This window comes from Mandrillus leucophaeus, unplaced genomic scaffold, assembly GCF_000951045.1.
Source record: "Mandrillus leucophaeus isolate KB7577 unplaced genomic scaffold, Mleu.le_1.0 Scaffold462, whole genome shotgun sequence".
Taxonomy (NCBI): Eukaryota; Metazoa; Chordata; class Mammalia; order Primates; family Cercopithecidae; genus Mandrillus; species Mandrillus leucophaeus.
Genome location: NW_012104943.1, coordinates 3,143,023 through 3,163,238, shown reverse-complemented (window position 1 = coordinate 3,163,238; position 20,216 = coordinate 3,143,023). Strand labels below are relative to the sequence as shown.

General features: G+C 42.1%; 1 protein-coding gene across 1 annotated transcript in view; it reads right to left on the bottom strand.

Moving 5' to 3' along the window:
* ARHGAP6 (Rho GTPase activating protein 6) overlaps positions 1 to 18,638 on the bottom strand; it is a 515,359-nt gene extending 496,721 nt beyond the window's left edge. Inside the window, exon 1 of the mRNA XM_011994872.1 lies at positions 17,787 to 18,638. Within this exon, the coding sequence (XP_011850262.1) occupies positions 17,787 to 18,341 (555 nt within the window). The 5' untranslated portion in view covers positions 18,342 to 18,638. The remainder of the gene's footprint in view (positions 1 to 17,786) is intronic.
* Positions 18,639 to 20,216: the final 1,578 nt, after the last annotated feature.

The window sequence follows — 20,216 nt, the reverse complement described above, 5'->3', positions numbered from 1 at the left end:
AGGGCCGTGCCCGGCGAAACAGGGAGAAAAGGCTAAATAGGAACATTGCCTAGAAAAAGAGACAAGTCTTGGGGGGTCATTTGAATACAGAATATAAATGCCGAGGAACAATAAGAAATGTGTTCAAGATTCCAAGGTTACAAAAATGGTTATCACAGAAGAAAACAGGAAGGTTTAGAGAAAGAATTGGTTGTGGTTTGTATATTCATGTATTTACTTTTCCTTCGTTGGGGGAAAGGGTTGGTAATTATTTTAAACATTTAGAGTTTGAAGTGATGGTAGAGTCAACAAGTAGAAACATTTTGTTTGCAAATAGAAATATGGAACTAGGGTTCAACTGGGAAGAGAAATAACAATTTTTACCTCTAAAGGATAGAAATTATAGTTGAAATAAACTAAGACATGACATAAGCCAAACAAACAAAATTGCTGAGAAAACTCATTTCTTCCATTTGACTAAAACATTTTGACAAACATGAATATCTGATTTAATCTACAAATTCCTACCATGAAAGCACACTATGAACATCTGTTTTAGTGTCACTTCATTTTAAAAGAATCTTTGTTATATTTGTCTTCCAAAATAAATTTGATTAGTGAATATTGTACAAAATAATGGAATCAATTTTTGTCAATCAAGAGAAATATTTATTTTAAAATCAAACTCATAGGTAACAAGATCAGTACATTCAAGGAATGCAGTATAAACCAGACACATTCTGCTCCTCTTTGCAAAGCACCTTCCAATACCATACTTTGTTCTCTAGAGATGTTAACGTAATTGCTGAGGATGCTTGCCAGTGGTATTTTTTTCCAATGGTATTTATTATAAAACAACCCTGGCAAGTGAAGGAAAACAGCACACACTGCTAATATTTTGGTAGAATTATGTGTTTATTCTAGCACTGTTAATAAGAGAGATGTAAGCAACCAATGAGCACAGAAGAATGCTGCTGATGTAAATGAATATGTACTCAAAGCTTAGCTCTTCCTCCACCTTCTGAGAGGGGAATGACAAGGAGTATTTTCATCTTGGATTTCTCCCAGCCTCCCACATTAACAAACAGCACCCAAAGACATGCTATTGATGCCCCAGGGCGGCAATAAGGACAGACAAAGCAATAGCCTGCCAGAGAGCTTCCCATGTAATGGAAAAAAAAAGGGCAGGCAAATCCAAATTACAGAGAAAGAGAATCCAGCTGAAGGGCCAATGAAGTCAGTTAGTTGCTAATGAGGTCACTTGTTAAAAGGTGGCTTTCTTCAGTCCCTCAGCACAGCCTTCAGTATTGCATCTTATCAACAAGCATATGGCCATGCTACCAGGCAGACAGGACAGGAGAATGTGGGCTAATTGGGTGAAAAGCATCACCAATAATAGAAACATTGTATTTTACTAATATAGATAAACAGTGACACTTGGTGTTCAAATGATGTTTTGCGTATTCTTCCCAGTATCCCATTCTAATCATGCAAAATCAGACAAACTGAAATTGAGGCACATTCTACAAAATACCTGACCAATACTTTTCAACACTAGCAAGCTCATGAAAAATAAATAAAGACAGATTTAAAAAATAAATAAATAAAGGAGAATAAGAACCCTTGCCAGCCTGATGTAATGTGAGATTCTGCATCAATCAGGTCCTGGAGCAGGAAAAGGACATTAGTGGAAAAACTGATAAAAATCCAAGTAAGTTCTATATTTCAGTTAAAAGTATTTCAAAAGTTACAGTTAGACAGGAAAAATAAGTTCTGATGTTCTATTGTACAGTAGGGTAACTATAGCTAATAACAATAAAGTGTACACTTCAAGATAGCTAGAAGGTATAGAACATTATCTCCACAAATAATAAATGTCTACAGTGGTAGACACAGTAATTACCCTGATTTGATCATTCTACAATGTATACATGCATTGAAATATCACACTGTACCCCATAAATATGTACAACTGTTATGTATCAATTATAAGTTTTTTTAAAGTATTAGTTAAAAATATTACCAAGATTACCCCAGTAATAAACCTGTTGCCAAAGTTTGTTTCTTAGTTTCCATGAATGTAGAGGATAAACTACACTGTATCATAATTCTTCAACTACTACATATTTTCCCTACAGTTTAAAAAACCTAAAATTGCATCTTACAATTGCTGCTTACATTTACCGTAGTATTGTTGCCTTTCCTCTTCCCCCCCGAAGGACTGTAAAATTGATGTACACCTTCCTATGACAACATTTGAGAACGAATTAAAGTAATAAACAATAAACACTTCTACATGACCTCTTATAGCATGTGTACCCTCATCCAATTCATTTCACAATCTCCTACAAAGTACATACTGTTATATTCCGCTTAAATGAAACAATTGAGAAAACTGAAATTCACACCTAATAAATAGAGGTACTGAGATTTGATCCTAGGCTTAAGATCATATTGTCCTTCAGTTATGTTTTTGAGTAGCTAAGATTGTGGGTGACTGATTCTAAATGCTACTTCCCAGGAGCCTGTGCTAAAGTTTTTGAGTTCTGCTACAACTGTGCTGGGCAGTTCTGTGCAAGCTGGGACTGACGTTGTGTGCTGCTAGTGATTCATCTCTAGTGCACACCTCATCATATGTAAGAAGCACGAGGTAGTTAAAACCCCAGAAACAATCTTAAAAAATAGAAGACGGAAACCAACAGAGACATTCTCCAGCTTCCCATCCTTTAGCTCGTGGCAGATTAAAGAAGACAACAAATTCTTTGTCACTTCTTCCATCAAGGGGTAGACTCTTTTTCCCTTGCCCTAGAATCTGGGCTGGCCCTGTGACTCACTCTGATCAAATACCATGAGACCAACATGCAGTGAAGAAGCCCAAACTAGTCAGTTGGAGAGACAAGGACCACAGGGAGGATCACTGAGGCACCACACTTGTAAATGAAGATACCTTGAACTTTCCAGGCATCCCAGACACCAGCTGGAATCAGCCAAGTGAGCGAGCCCAGCCAATGCCATGCAGAGCCAAAGAACTACCCAGCTGAGCTGTGATCTAATTTCTGATCCACAGAATCATGCCACTAAGTTTGGGGGTGGTTTGTTATGCAGCAATAGAGAACTAAAACATGGGTAGATCATCTCGAGAGACAGTCTACACACTTTCCAGCAGTCCTGGTGGAACTTGAATCATCCCTTTTTCCAGTTAAAACTTCCATGATACAACTTTACTTTCCCTCCTTCCCCATTTCATTATTCCCTTTTCTTCACTACTCCTTCCTGAGATTACCTCCCAAATAAACTGCTTTCACCCCCGTCCTGCCTTTGGGAAAACTCAGACTAAGAGCTTTTGCCACTCTTATCTTTTCTTCACAAAGTTTTTAAAACTTGTATTTTCATAAAAATAATGTATCCACATTGCTCCAATTATATATGGTAATAACCAACCTTTCATTTTTTATTATAAAGCAGTTAAAAGTTATATGTATGTACATATAGACAGAGAGAGAAATTATACCAATAGATTGTGATCTAAAACTCTGTAAGAAGTTTTAAAAAGAAAAAATCAACTTTCTGCATTGTAAAAATAGTGCATAGAAATATTTAATTAATTAATTGGAAGGAATCTTTGCAAATATATTGTTAATTTTCTTCTTGACCATTCAACTTTTTTTTTTTTCTAAGACAGAGTCTCACTCTGTTGCCCAGGCTGGAGTGCAATGGCACGACATGGTTCACTGCAACCTTGAACTCCGGGGCCTAAGCAATCCTCTTGCCTCAGCCTCCCAAGTAGCTGGGACTATAAGCACCTATCACCAAACCTGGTTAATTTTTTAAATTCCTTCATAGATACGGGGTCTATCTATGTTGCCCAGGCTGGTCTCAAACTTCTAGCCTCAAGTGATCTTCCTGCCTCAGCCTGCTTTCGAGGGGATTATAGGTGTGAGTCACTGCACCTGGCCCAACCATTCAACTTTCTTATTCAATGAACTTTTTTTAAAAATTATTTTTAGACTGGGTAGATTCAGTCAATGAACGTTTACATAAGCAACATCTACCATATCTTTATATAAATTAGAAATGATAACCTCATAAGCAGAGTAAAACACACAGCAGGATTTTAAACATTTTCTGTAAAAAAGGCTATTTCTTGATGAGGAAAGGCAAACTAGACAATCAAGATCCACTGACTCTCCTGCATCTGGCTCTCCCCAGGGAGTACCAAAACAGAATATCTCAAAGAAAATGAACTATTTCACATTTTTTAAACTTGTAACTCTGAACAACTAATTTCAGCCAAAGAACCCTGAACAAAAACCTAAATATTTGATCACTTCCATAACACTATACCTATCTTTCACCATACACTTTCAGCTACATAAGAAAAAGTAATATATTTACAATTCAATCATAAATTAGAAGATTAAAATATTGCCATTGCAGCAGAACAACAATATATTTGCTGAGCTCATGCCTTGGAGTGTCTGGAGCTGGTGTGGGATTCATATCACACTTTGTGACCTTCAAGCCTGTGGATAATCTTCATATCACTTTTCATGTTTACTTTCTCAGTATTTTGATGCATTGACAATATAATTTATTGACAATATATTAAAATATTAGAAGCCAGATTCAACATCCCTCCTTGAGGACTTGCTGAAATACCTAGAGTAACACTCTGATATGATATAAAAGCTGTACTTGTCTTTGAGCTCTCTTATAAATCATGAAATGAAGAAACCTGACTCTTTGCATCAGCAGCAGGAATCTAGAGACCGTGAGTACTAATGCTAGGTTTCTTAACTTTTATTTTAGGTTTAGGGGTACATGTACAAGTTTGTTACATAGGTAAACTTGTGTCATGGGGGTTTAGCTATACAGATTATTTAATCACCCAGGTATTAAGCCTAGTACTCATTACTAGTTATTTTTCCCGATCCCCTCCCACCTCCCATCCGCTGACCTCTGGTAGGCCCCAGTGTTTGTTGTTCCCTTCTTTGTGTCCATGAGTTCCCATCATTTAGCTCCCACTTATGAGAACATGGTGGTATTTGGTTTTCTGTTCCTGCGTTAGTTTGCTAAGGATAATGGTCTCCAGCTCTATCCATGTTCCTGCAAAGGACATTATCTCATTCTCTTTTACGGCTGCATAGTATTCCATGGTGTATATGTACCAGATTTTCTTAATCCAGTCTATCATTGACAGTCATTTAGGTTGATTGCATGTCTTTGCTATTTTGAATGGTGCTGCAATGAACAGGCATGTGCATGTATCTTTATAATAGAAAGACATATTCATCTGGGTATATACCCAGTAATGGGATTGCTGGGGTTGAGTGGTAGTTCTGTCTTTAGGTTTTTGAATCACCCCACTGTCTTCCACAGTGGTTAAACTAATTTTCACTCCCACCAGCAGTGTATAAGCATTCCTTTTTCTCCACAACCTCGCCAGCATCTTTTTTTTTTTTTTTTAAATAGTAGCCATTCTGACTAGTATGAGATGGTATCTCATTGTGGTTTTGATTTGCGTTTCTCTAATCATCAGTGATGTTGAGCTTTGTTTCATAGGATTGTTGGCCGCATTTATGCCTTCTTTTGAAAAGTGTCTGTTCATATCCTTTGCCCACTTTTTAACAGCATTGGTTTTTTATCTTGTAAATGTGTTTAAGTTCCTTATAGATGCTGGATATTAGACCTTTGTCAGATGCATAGAAAGCAAAAATTGTCTCCTATTCTATAGGCTGTTTACTCTGTTGATAGTTTCTTTTGCTGTACAGAAGCTCATTAGCTTAATTAGATCCTATTTGTCAATTTTTGCTTTTGTTGCCATTGGTTTTGTATTTGTCATGAAATATTTGCCCATGCCTATGTCCTGAATGGTATTGCCTCAGTTGTCCTCCAAAGTTTTTATAGTTTTTGGTTTTACATTTAAGTCTTTAATCCATCTTGAGTTAATTTTTGTATATGGTGAAAGGAAAGGGTCCAGTTGCAATCTTCTGCATATGGCTAGCCAGTTATCCCAGCACTATTTACTGAATAGGGAATCCTTCAACCAACCCAACAAAAACAAGCAATGGGGAAAGGATTCCCTGCCTAAACCTAGTTTCTATAAGTGGTTTGCAAAATGTCTTTGGGGGCAATAGTTTAACTTTAGTTTAAAATATTTTCCAGTTGTAGTTGGATATATTCACAATTCTTATCTGCCAGAAAGAAAATATGACCCAAACTTTTGTGTTGATTCTCAGAAAGAAAGTTAGGTCAACCCGTACTTCCTTAGCAACAATAATAATCAGTATCGGTGATTTTCTGTAAAACCAGAGAGGCAGAATTTGTCTGTAACATGATGAAAGTTTCAGGGAGACTGGTTGTGAACACAGTTCCATGGAGAATTTCTATGTCCATTATAATCTAAAAGCAGAACCATGAAGGTCTCTGTTTGTGAGTGATAGCTAGGCATAGACTAGGGGTGTCGTGGATGGGATTTAAGCATGACATGGATGTTTGGAATAGAAGACCTTCAAGGATTTTTTCTTCCTAATATTCTGTTTGCTCATAGAATGCTAAAATCAGTCTAGAAATGCTAATGGAGGTTACGTTTAGATTTTGAGCAAAAAGAGAATCTGATTGTAGATAGGATTGTCTTAACTTAGTGCTGCTGCCTTTTTACCCTGGAAATATGTTGATGAGATGGGCCTTGAAAAGCGGTCAACTTGGTCTCAGGTAATTACCGTAGTACGCGGAAATAAAAACACACCTGACTTGAAATGAGAAGCACACTGCCATTTGGCAGTTAAAGAACAGGACTCGACTGGGAACTTTACCGTTTCTAACATTCTAAATATTCTACTAAAAAAGTGTCTACATGCAATGAAGTTACCATGTACTTGAATGAAGGCAGCCCCTTGGCCTGTTGGCATGTCTTGGGTTACGCCAAATCTACAATACAAGTCTGACACATTCCTGTGTTCCAAGTCACTAGGCCAAAACGCCTGGGCTGTCACTCCAATGCCTACCATGAAAACTATACCTTATTTAACAGCTTGCAAAATAAAGTTCCACTTGCCTTCTGCTGTTGTCTGATGCAGCTGGGCTTACTCACTGAGTTGTTGATCACTTACGCCCTCTTTGGCTGCCATGGTGGAAAGACCAAAGTTTCTGGCACATAGTAGGTGCACGATAAGTATTTTCGACTAAATTAATTCTTTAGCTTAAGTCCTACCTCTGTTGCTTCCTAGTTGTGTGACCACATCTCTAATGTTATTTAGCCTTGCACTCCTATGCATCTTTTAGTACTTCCTATGTGCTGGGCACTTTCCAGGTAATTATGACATGAAATCCTCACAAAAACTCTTTGAGGTAGGCACTTTCATCATCCCCATTTAATAGATGAAGAAACCGAGGCACAAAAGGGGCTTAATAATTTGTTTAATGTCACAGAACAGAGCTGGGATTTAAACTTAGGCAGTGTGGTTCAGAGTCTAGCTGAACCGATTCACTTCATTTTCTCTGCAGCTAAATCTGCCTACCTCTGAATCTGAGTCTCAGTGTCCTCATCCATAAAATGAAGGTTGATACTATCACCCCACAGAGTTGTTCTAAGAACACTAAACTGGTGTGCATTCTACAAATACAAAATTATTTTATCATCATATCATCATCACCCATCAATAATTATTTGACTGAAAGAAGTGAGCAAGAAAGCACCTGGAGGTTCCAATTTGATCAGAATTATACTTTGCTCAGAAAGTCTGGTGGCCCAGTCAAGGATTTTCCTGGACAAAATTACTAGCTATAGCAAAGCCCTTGTTATATTAAATGCTGAGGCAGCATGGCTATTGTTGCCAAAGGCTTCTCTTTCCCCTACTCCATCTACATCTGGGCCTCAAAGTACCAGCTTGCCCAATTGTTTCTCAAACCCCTGAGAGATGAAGTTATCAGTAATACAAGCTGAGAATTGATCCAATGCTTATTGACACCTCAGCTCCTATAGGTGGTATTAATTCACCTGTTTCCAGGAGCTGTCCACTTCTACAGAAATGAAAACATGTTATTTTCTTGGTCCATCAAGCCACATAATTCAATTCACTTCCAATTTCTCCAAAGATGTGGACAGCATCTTAGGCTCAGCATTCTCCTCTTGGACCCATCAGCATATCATTCAACAGGTGGTTTCTAGAATTGCTGTTACTTCTAATGGCTCCTGAAAATCTTTGGCTTTTTAATAATTCAGGTGAGATAAGGTCAGGCAATTTTTCAAGATTGTAAGTAGTTTTTAAAATCTCTGCCTTTTATGAAAAAGCAATCTTTTAATAGCTTCTCTGTGCTTGCTTTCAAAGTGTAATAATCAGGACATAGAATTTCCACAGTAACCAATCTCAGAAAATCCCACGGCTGGCTGCTGACTCCTCCGTTGAATCTCCCAAAGTCGTTACTACCTCCCTCGTTTCATGTTGAATACATGAAGCTTCCACTGACTATATAACTGCTCTTCTACATTTATATTTATGTTTTATTGAAAAAAGATGTGGTAACAATATATTTTCTGAAAGTTATAAATATCATTTTTTAGGTAAAATTCACAGACCATATAATTCACCCTTTTAAAATATACAATTCGGTGATTTTTTAGTATAGTCACAAGATTGTGCAACCATCACCTGTATCTAATTCCAGAACATTTTCATTACCCTAAGAAGCCTTTACCCATTAGGTGTCACTCCACATCCCTCCCTACCAGCCTCTGACAATGAGTAATCTTTTTGTCTCTATGGATTTGCCTACTCTAGACATTTCATATAAATAGAATTATACAATATGTGGACCTTTGTGACTAGCTTCTTTCATTTAGCATAATGTTTTCAAAATTCATCCAAGGCATAGCATTCATCAGTACTTCATTCCTTTTTATTGTTGAGTAATTTTTCATTAATCACATTTTGTTTAAACATTTATCTATCCATTGATGAATATTTAATTGTTTCTACCATTTGGCTATTATGAATAATGCTGCTACAACATTCATATACATGTTTTGATGTGGACATACATCTTCATTTCTCTTAGGTATATACCCAGAAGTAGAATTGCTGAGCTCTGGAGTAACTGTTTTACTTTTTGAGGAATTGCCAAACTGTTTTCCAAAGCTGCTGCGTCATGTTACATTCTCACCAGCAGTGTATGAGAGTTCCGATTTTTCCACATCTTGTCAACACTTGTTATTATCTATCTTTTATTATGGTCATCTTAGAGGGTATAAATGATATCTCATTGTAGTTTTGATTCACGTTTCCCTAATAGCTAATGAAAATATCGTTCTTTACCAGATAACACAACTAATTTCATTTTTTCACATTACATTCCAAGGGTTTTTCTGCCATGTCATAACATAGTTGCAATCACAGTCTCACTCTCTTTATCTAAGTAATAGCTCAGAGAGGATGCAGTAAATTTTAGAACAAGATGTCACGCCCCAAAGGCATACCTCTGGGAATCTGGGAGAACTGCTATCTGCATGCAGACTCCCTCAGTCGTTGACTAGATTTTGATATGAAACACACTTTCTCTTATTCAAGCACCATATTGGAAGAATGTGAATCTCACTATGAAAACATGAGCTTCTGTTTCTGCAAATCTGGAACGTCATGACATGTACTAGAGTCAAGCTCATTTATTTGGAGGCACCTGACTGAGCCATAAAGTACAAATGGAGCCTTCTCAGGTAGATATGGGACCAAGTTATCAAAAGTAAAGTGAGAAGGAAGGAAACAAAATCTATGTGGGGAATCTTTACATTAAATGGTAAAATCTATATCATTAAGGCCAAAGTCCAGCGAGACTTATTCTTCAACATCTTCCCCCTCCCATAATCCATTCTAGTTGGATTTCTCTAAATTCTTGAAGCATGCTACATTCCCTTTTCAGTACAGGCCATTCCTTCTCGCAGGAGCACTGTGCCCTTTCTTTTCGTTTGGCAAATGCCTCCTCATCCAGTGATTTCAGTTGAGACATCCCAGACCTGTTTAGTCCTTGTATCAGTTTCCTATCACTGCTTGAAATTACCACAAATTTTGTAGCATAAAACAACAGACATATTCTCTTACAGTCCTCAAGGTCAGAAGTCTCACTGAGCTAGGATCCAGATGTCAGTAGAGCTATTTTCTTCCTGAAGGTTCTAAGAATGCATTTCTTTGCCTTTTCCAGCTTCTGGGGGCTGCTACAGCCAAGGGCTGTGGCTGCTTCCTCCATCTTCAAAGCCAGAAGTGTAGCATCTTCAAAATCTCTCTCATTACCCTACCCCTCCCTCTCTTCCTCTTTCTCTCTCTCTGCCTACTTTCATCCTCACATCTCCTTATCTGACTCTGACCTTCCTCCCTCTTATAAGGATCCTTGTGATTACACTGGCCCCACCCAGACAATCCATGATAATCTCGAATCTGCAAAATCTTCTTTTGCCATGTAAAGTGGCATATTCACAGGTTCTAGAGATTAGGACATGAACATCTTTGGGGGACATTGTTCTGTCTACCACAGTCCTCTCATCAAAATGCCATAACACTCTGAAAAACTGTAGAGATTGATTTGAAGTTATTGCTTTCATAAACTGGGAGCACCTTGCAGAGTCATACCTATTTGCTCCACATACATTCCTAGTGTCCATTGCATAGCTGGCATGCGATAAATATTTGATGACTATCTGTGTGAGTGGCCAGCTTGGCTTTGCTGGACTAGAGTTCCTGGGAGAAGGCAGGCTGAGATGATGTTGTAAAAGGCATTGAAATGACTAGCTAAGTAGTTTGGATTTTATTCTGTACACTCTGAGACCCATCAAAGGTTTTCAATCAGGGGTTGACATGATTACAATTGTGTCTTTTGAGGACAAGGCCAATATGCCAACAGGGAGAAACTGAAGGCAGGGTGACCAAGAAGAGGGTCACAGCAAATGAGGACCCAAGCTAGGCAGTGACATTGTGAATGAACAGCTGGAGAGAGATGTAAGAACTCAGACACATTCCACTTCAAATCCCTTCTAGAATGGAGCAAATGGGAAGCACACACTACAGGATTTGAAAACTTATGGAAGTAAAGGAGGAAACAAAAAAAGGGAGAGGAGTAAAGGCATTCTGACCTGGTAAACCTAGGCAAGCGGAAGAACAGCGATACCAACCAAAATAAGGAATACATAAAATGAAACATGTTCAGAGGAAATGGGAGCTGACTTGTTCTGTTTCAGACATGTAGAATTTGAGTCCATTGGACATCCATGAGCAGATATCTAGGAAGAAATCAGAAAATATATATTGGGAGCTCAACTACAAGATTCCAGCTAGGCACCGAGTGAGGAGTCTCCCCCAGAGGGATGATGGTTGAGGTCACAAAAGTGAATGAGACAATCAAGGGACAATGACCTGAAGGAAAAACACAGAACTGTAGGGTTGATCAAAGACAATCCCAGAGACAGAGGAGTAGGAAGAAAGGTAAGGAGGAAACTAAGATTCTCTGTGTGTGATGGGGATAGGAGGAGCAGGGAGAGGAGATTGTGCTCTCAGTTTTGCCCAGAAGTCTAGCCAAAGGGGTCTAAGAAGATTCTTGGAACTTAGGGAACTTTGAGATAATGGTTTCAGTAAGTAATCTGGATAAAAAGCGATTGCCAAGGTTTAAGGTGCTCAGAGAATAAAAGTAGTCGGGGTCGCTTACTTTTTCCAGAAGCTTGGCAGTTTATATAGAGAGTCAAGAAGGATTTCAGGGTGGTTCTACCCTTGGCTCTTTGCCTGAGTTTGAGTGGCTTAAGCTTTACAGTCCCTCTCTTCAACTGTAAAGTAAGCAGTTTGGAGCTAGATGCTACCCAAGGTTCTTTCTGAGTCTAAACTTTGCTCTTTCCAACCCTCAAATCTCAAAATGTTGATGAAAACTCAATTCTAAGTCATCTGAGAAGCTATCTTCACAGTATTCTCCATTAAAATTAAAAATTGCCTTCAGAAGGAATTCTAGCAGAGAGATAGCCTGAGAGTGTGTATGTATAAAAGTTGAATAACTCTTTTTCCTAACTTAAAAAACCTTAAGGTATTATACTGATTTCAGACACAAATCCTTGTAAAACACTTTTTGTCAATTTCTTTTTGAAGCTGTCTTATTCTAATTACTTTCTCTTTGGTGACATGAGTGAGCCTCTACTTTTAAATACAATATTTCTCTCTGCTGCATTTTAAAATTTAATTCCAGTTTCCATCATTATATATTTACCATTCACTTCTTCCCTGTAGATATATTTAGACATCCCATATTTTTTTCATATGCTCAATACCTATTGAAAGTCATTTTTCTTGAATTTCAAAGCCTTGGTTGACATATACTAGGTAAGAAGAAAATGACGAAGAGTAAAGCCACAAGCATGAGAGAAAATGGTACTGAAAAGCAAAACCTAGAATTCAGTTTCTTGTATACAGAGCGTCTCAACCTCAGCACTATTGACATTTTATGCATGATAAGTATTTGTTTGTGGGGGCTGTTGTGTGTGTTGTGGGATGTTTACCAGTACCCTTGGCCTATACCCACTAGATGCCAGGAGCACACTGCTGCCCCAGTTCTGGCAATAAAAAATGCTGCCAGGCATTGCCAAATTTACACTGTGGTGCAAACTTTCTCCTGGTTGAGAACCACTGGTCTTTATGATGATCTCTCTAAAACCCCCAGAGTACAGGGGCCAGATTTTAAGAATTCAAAGGTAAGTAAGAGTTCTGCTTTCAAGGAGTTCAACAGTGCAAGAAAAAATTTGCTAAAATGGAGAAGTGGGAAATATAAAAGTATTACGTTTATATGCCAGCTCCCAATTGTTTATAGGATACTTGGCATGATTTCCCCATGCCCACCTCCTCTGAGGATCTGTCCTCCACTTGTTTCATGCTTCTAACCCATGCTCCCCCAGACACCAGTTTACCTCTAAAACACATCTGATCATGTTACGCCCTCATGCTTAAAAATCACCAATTTCTCCCACTCTCTACAGCAGGGTTTCTCAGTCTAGACACTCCTAACATTGACTGCCAGATGATTATTCCTTGTGTGGCTGCGCACTGTAGGGTATTTAAAAGCACCCCTGGCCTCCTACTAGATGCCAGTAGGAACTCCCCTGTGGAAGGCAGAATAATATACCACCAAAATGCCCACGCCCCAATCCCCAAAACATGTGAATACATCATAGCAAAGGGGAATTAAGGTTTCAGGTGGAATAAAGGTCACTAATCAGCTGACCTTAAAATAATGAGAGTAGCCTGGATTATCCAGGTGAGCCCAATGTAATCACAAGAGTCCTGAAAACAGTGAGCGAGAAATGACCACACAAGAAGAGTCGATGAGATGTGACTTGGCTAGCTTTGAAAATGAAGGAAGGGGGCCACTGGAAAAGAAATCACAACAGATCCTAGAGCCTTCAGAAGGAATACAGTCAGGCCAACACCTTGAAGTTAGCCGAGTGAAACCTGTTGGGATTTCTGAGGTCCAGAACTGTAAGACAACAAACCTGTGTTGCTTTAAGCCACTAAGTTTGTGGTCATCACAGCAGTGATAGGCAATTAACACACCACCACTTCCAGCTGTGACATCCTAAAATGTCTTCAGACATTGCCAAATGTCCCCTGGGGACAAAGTCACCTCCAGGTTAAGAATCACTGCTCTACACAATATAGAGTCCAAACTCCTGAGATGAGCACAGTGAGACGCTTCGTAATTACCACTATCCTACCTGTTGAACACTATTATCCTGCACACAGCAAGATACATCCTCTGCTCCAGGCACACCAAACTTCACTTGGGCAACACTCGATATGCCTTCACTCTCTGCAGTTGTGATGCCCAGGGGCTCCTTGGAGAGTAATATGCTTTGACCAGTCTCTCATTTTTATCCATACCCATAATTATCCTCCCAATAGAGGCTGGGTATGGTGGCTCATGCCTATAATCCTAGCACTTTGGGAGGGTGAGGCGGGCAGATGGATTGAGGCCAGGAGTTCAAGACCAGCCTGGCCAACATGGTGAAACCAATTCTCTACTGGTACATGCCTGTAGTCCCAGCTCCTGGGGAGGCTGAGGCAGGAGAATCGCTTGAACATGGGAGGTTGCATTGAGCCGAGATTGTGCCACTGCACTCTAGCCTGGGCGACAGGTCAAGACTATCTCAAAAAAGTATTTCAACAGGACTGATTTCTGACTTTGTTAGGTCAGGCTTTTATTACATGAAAAGCCATGTGGTTGCTACATATATCAAACTGCAGGTGCCCTAACCTGCTCCTCCAAACAAATTATTGCGCTTAGGGCCCTCTAAGTCTTCTTTGTTGGGAGCTGTAGCATCACCAACACCTCTGTGCCTTTGCCTGTCCACTCTTTTCTGCCTCATCAAGGCATCACTTTCCTTCTTCTCCTTAGAAATGGCAGTCATCTTTGAAGATCAAGTTTAAATGTTCTCCGCAGAGTGAAGTCTTCCACGGCCCCCCAAAGCACACCCTCCCCTCTCTGTTCCCTCATTGTACTGATTTCTTGTACCTATCAGTTAACTCACCTGTCCCCTCATTAGACTGTGAGCTCTTTAGCCTCTCTGCATTCCTAGTACCTACAGAAATGCTTATGCTCAAGAAATGCTTGCGCCATGAGTGAGGAAAAGTATGGATGCCAGTGACATATAGAAATCATTTTAATTATGGGTTGCAAAAGTTGGCAAAAATTGGCGAACTATGGACATAATCCCAGCTCTGATCTGCAAGAATTAGGAGAAGCTCAGGATTGAAATGAGACTTTATTGCTTTTCCTGTGATCAGAGTCGGGGCAGAGCTTGGCTGCTAAAAACACAAGTTGAGAAACATGTTCCAACTGTGTTACCACGTACCATTTACCCTTTGTCTCTTCCATGTTTCTATTCAATAGATGATCTACCCAGCATGTCCAGGAATCGGATTTTGTTAAAGCAATCCTGAAACACGTAGTGAGGAAATACTAACGAGATCGTAGCTGACTTTGCCTAACACTTCCCAGGTTTAGGCCATAAAATGGTCATTTGTAAGCTTTGAATGAGCACAAGTAACAAAGCTGCAGGCATTTGTGAGAGTCTTGGGAGCAGGGGCTGTTGTATGGACAATTTAGGTTAAAAGCAGACAATATCTTGAAAGAACAAAGTGGAAATGGATGAGATCCATCAATGGCTAAACCTGAAGGTGAATTCTTAGGATTTCATATGGATTCAATGGAAGAGAAATAGAAAATTTGAACAAACTGTAAGGGGTACATGACTCCAGTGGGATCCTCGTGGTTCTGGAATCAAACAAAGGCCCCAAGCAAACTTTAGGCCAGCTGTAAACACTTCTGTGGGCACGCTCTTGATGGCCAGCATGGGGTACTATGTTCAACCTCACTAATGCAGCAGTTCTCAACTAGGGTGATTTTGATCCCTAGAGGATATTCAGCAGTGTCTAGAAACATTGTTGTCACACTGGTCTGGAGGAACGCTACTCACATCTAGTGGGAAGAGGACAGGGATGCTGCTAAATACCCTGCAATACCCAGGACAGCTCTGTAGCAAAGAATCATTCAGCTTCAAATGTCAATAGTGCCAAGGCTGAGAAACCCTGAGCCAGAGCAACCAGAAAAATTCAAGAACCAAATCTATATGAACCAGTTATTCCAGGGCCTCTAAGCAGCCTTGCAAGATGCTCATTGGCTGACGTTTTGATGTCATTAGTAAAGATTCTCCTTTAGGAACCGAAGACCCAGCCTGCCTGCAAGTGAAAAGGACAGGCAGTGCCCAATAGGATGCATTTTCTTGTTTTTTGAGAGGGTTCCAGGGCGTTAAACCTTTGAAAGGTAATCCATTAAATTAGAGATCCAGGGGTTATGTTAGGATATCTTGGCCTTTATTAAACAAAACCAGGGTTGGATCTACATGCTAGAGTTCTATCTAATCACTCCATGTCCGCCTCAAGCATAAAGGAATTTCCGAAACACACACACACACACATGCACACATATATATTCTATGAGAAAATGTTGGCCTTTTGCTACATGGCTACATCCTTAGTTTTAATCACCACGAAAAGGTGAAAATCATGGTAGATGAGTTTTGTGCAGACTGCCCACTGTGTGGAATAGAAGCCACCCAGTATCGCTGCAGTTCAGATCCTTGTCCATTGATTATGAGATGCTAATACATAAGATAATTTGCAACAAGTGAAATCATCTACAGCCAAATGCCTTTTGGTTATAACAGTAATGAACAGCATCTGTATACTATATTCCAAGTATGTATATGGTTGCTAAGAAAAGCAGAAATGTTCTTAATGATGCAATTAGTTTTAAGCACGAATGTTAGTGGCTAGCTAATCCAAAAATGCTGGCTTGCTTTTGTTTTTCTCTTTCTCTCAACTCGTACAGATTAATCTGATAATGTGTGCTCCTGAAATACAATGAGAATCCAGCCCCTCCTAAAGACCAAGAGAAATTCAAGGTTTCAAATTTTGATGCTTTCTAAATCTTGAGTTCCCTAGTTTGGAGGTAACATCTTGCCCTCTGCCTCGACTTTCCTTTCTACTGCCTATCTTTCTCAAGAAAATGGGCAGAAGACTTAGCAATATTTGTTTTTTGAAATTTATACCCCCAACACCTAACAGCCTCAGTTACTTTGACACAATAACATTAATAATACATGATGCTAATAATTCTGATAAATGATGCTTATTTTTCTAAGGCAGTCTATTAAAGCCAAAGTCTAACACTTATCTCACATTAACACAGCTGAGTATGATCTCAGATGCTATTTTCAAACAGTTTTTCTTGGTTGTGTATTTAGCCTACATCTCCAGCAATTACATGGTATTTCATTTCATTTCTGTAATGCTAACTGTACTTTAAAATATTAAATTATAACTGATGGAATCTCCCTTCCCTTATGGAAATAGATCCAAGGCAATCCTATAGAGTGTGTGGACTGAAGGGGATAGGGGCTGTTCATTTTTAAAACAATTACTATGTATTCTCTGAAAGTGTGTGATTTTCCAAGTGCCCATCAGTGACAGTTTCCCAATAGGTCAATTGACTATTCCTCTTAACTGGACAGCAAACATTTTAAGGGTATCAGATAGCTCCCTCTGAGTCCCCTATGTATTGTTGATTCTTCACTAAACTACTAATTGTTCTAAATGGAATTTAGGCATCAGCATATTTCCATGATCTCTCACACCCCTACACAGAGATTTTCTTCTTCTCCTAGGTTAAACTAATACTCAGTACCATAGATTTCTGAAATTGCCCCTTTAGGGAAAGAAAAGGTGAAAGCTAGATAATGCTTTTCCCCCTTGCCACCTAAACACACACACACTCATACAGTCAATGACGCCTTCCAAAATAATGTTTCTGAATTATCTATAGAACAAGATGGCAGACATATTTCAAAATATATTTCATCCAATCGTTACAAACAGCTTAGCAACAGATCATTTGATTTGGGAAAAATATTAACATTGGGTGAAGGGATAAGGTGACCCTTTGAAATTGCCTGCAGCACAAACAGAAAACCAAAACACCATCTCTTTCTCCAGCTCCCACGACTGCTCCAAAGTAGAGCCAATAAGTCCTGCAAGACACACACGCGGGTGGCCACTATGGACGTCCCATTTCCAGGCACCATTTAGCAAGCAGAAGAGGAAAACCCACACCACGGAAACCCTTTAGTGAGTGCCTCGCTCTGTAAATATAATGGAATTAAAGGCGGTCCCCTGGAACTGCCTGGGGGGGACTCCGCCTTGGGCCGTGGGACACGCAGCGCTGGTCCCTACCTCAGATTTCCACACGACGTAGGGGTGCCCGTGACTGTCGGGTGGGGACTGGAACTTCCTCTGCTGGAGCCACCTCCTAGGAGAAGTGAAGATGCCATTGGGGCCTCCCCCGGAGGAACAGAGGATACTCGAAGCGCTTCGGCTACTGGTTGGCCCGACCAGGACAGAAGGCAGGTCCCAGGCCATGCTCTTCTTGAGGCCGCCGCGACCCAGGGGAACCTCATAGTCAAAGTGAAAGCTGCCGGATGGTGACTTCTCCTGAGGGGTGCTGGGTGTGGAGAAGGATGAGCAAAGCGGTCCAGGAGGCGGTAGCCGGGTGGCCCTAGGGGGCGGACCCCGGGGAGAGGACGCCAAGCGAGGGCCGAGACCCTCGGATGGGAGTGATGGGGTGTAGAGGCGGCCCGCCTCGCCACCCCCGCAGCCGCCGATCAGGGCCGGGTCCAGGCTGCGGGTCTGGCGCAGTTTCCTCTTGGAGAAGCCCTTGGCCGAGGCCGCACTATTTGAAGCGGGCGAGGAACAAGAGAAGACGCTGTGGAGAAGGCTCTGCGCGGACATCTCGGCGGGGCTGCACCTGAGGACCACCTCCTCTTCCCTCCCTGGACGCTGGTGGCTTTGGGTCGGGAACGGAAAGGGACTCGGGCAAAGGTGCCAGGCGGGGCTGGCCCGGGTTTGCCCAGGACGGTGGAGAGCAAAGCCCAGCTCACGCGCCGCCGGTGCGCTCCAAGTGCCCCGGCGGCGGCAGGAGCAGCAGATCCATCACCAGCCTTCTAGGAAAATGGGTCTGGGGACCTCCTGCAGCCGCTAGAACCTTCCTCCGGAGCCTAAGACTGGAAGAGGGTCAGGAAGAGGAGGAGGAAGGTCAGGCGCTCGCTGGGTTCCCAGTTCCAGTCTGCCAGCGCCACTCCCCCTTCCCAGCTGAGGCAGGAGACGCAGCGCTCCTGCTCGCTGGCTCTGGATGGCTTCTAAAACTCCAGCAAGCTCCTCCTTGCGGCCCGAGGACAGTCCTGAGGGCCAGGGAGGAGGCCGCCTAGGCGTGAGCCCAGGGCGCGTCCACCGCGCTCCCGGCGCCGCTAGAACTTCCTCCTGCTCCTGAGTCGGGCGCCTGAGCTGCGCCTCCTGCACGCTCTCCTGCTCCGGCGCCCGAGGTTGCGCGCCTGGCCTCAGCTGGGCAGCTGCTCCCACTCTTCCGACTGGAGAGGCTCAAGGGTGGTTTCAAAGCTCAAGGTTCTCGCGGGGTCTCTGTCTTGCTGCGGTGTGGGGACACCGAGCGTGCTGCGCCCGGGACCTCCAAAGGCTTCGTGCCCACGGTGGGAGATAATTCCCGGCTGCGCTCAGCACTCTCCGTGGAGGAGGGAGCTCAGGAGAGAGCCCCAAGGCCGGGTGTGCGTGTTCCGCCGCAGGGGAACACGAAATTCGCAGCCCAGCCTTGGGCCCAGGGCAGACGCAGAGATGTCCCCGACGCTCGCTCTAGAGGCAGCGAGAAGGGGGCGGCCAGGACGAGTAGAGCTGGAGGAATGCCGGGGCTGGAGCTGAGGCGGAGCCAGGAGCAGGAGAAAGAGGAACGTGAAAAGAGTTTGCCAGGAGCCAAACCTGCAAGCGGCGAGGAGAGAAGGCAGCTCGCCACTAATACCGGGTCTCTTGGAGAGAAAGTCGTGAGGACGGAAGTGCGGACCTTCTCCCCCGTCTCCCCACCCCCAGATCAAGGGTCGCGCCAGCTCCACTCACGTTTCTGGAAAGGAAGGGAAGTGTCAGATTGCACCCCACCCACTGGTGTCAGATGGGCAGCCGGGGACGGTTGCTCTGAAGTTGGAGTTAAATCTTCTGCCTTTTCTCCCCGCCCCGCCCCGCCCCGCCCCCCACCCCCGGCTGTTTTTGTTTTTAAAAAGGAAGGATAGATAGGAGACTGTCTAAATGCAGTGGCTGCCAATGAATGAGCTGGAGATGGAGACCTACTAAGAAAGTGGAGGGGGAGGAGCTTTTGCCGTGGAAGGGCTCCTGAGCACGTGCCGAAACGTGCTCTAGGAGGAGGCGTGAGGGAGGCCGGGCAGGGGCCAGAGGCCGGGCGCAGCTTCAGCCTAGAGGCTGCAGAGATTGGCGCTCACAAAGCTATCTGTCTCCACGTCCCGCTCTGGGACGCCTCTGGGCTCAGCGCGCAGTGGCCACAGTCCTGGGAAGCTGGAGAACGCTGGTGAAATCAATCTGCCCGGCAAGGAAATGAGTCTGAGAGCAGCTTCTCCCGCTGTCGGACCCCTGGAATCTATAAAGCGCAAAGCCTCGCCCTCCTCTTGGAGGGCTTTTTGACCTAACAGTTAAGTTTTGCAATGCAACTTACAACCATCTCGGCAGGGAGCAGACAGAATGTTGGAAATGTCTACTTTGTGTTTGTGTCCTCTTTTATCACTTAGGGATCAAGAGAATTTTATACAAATG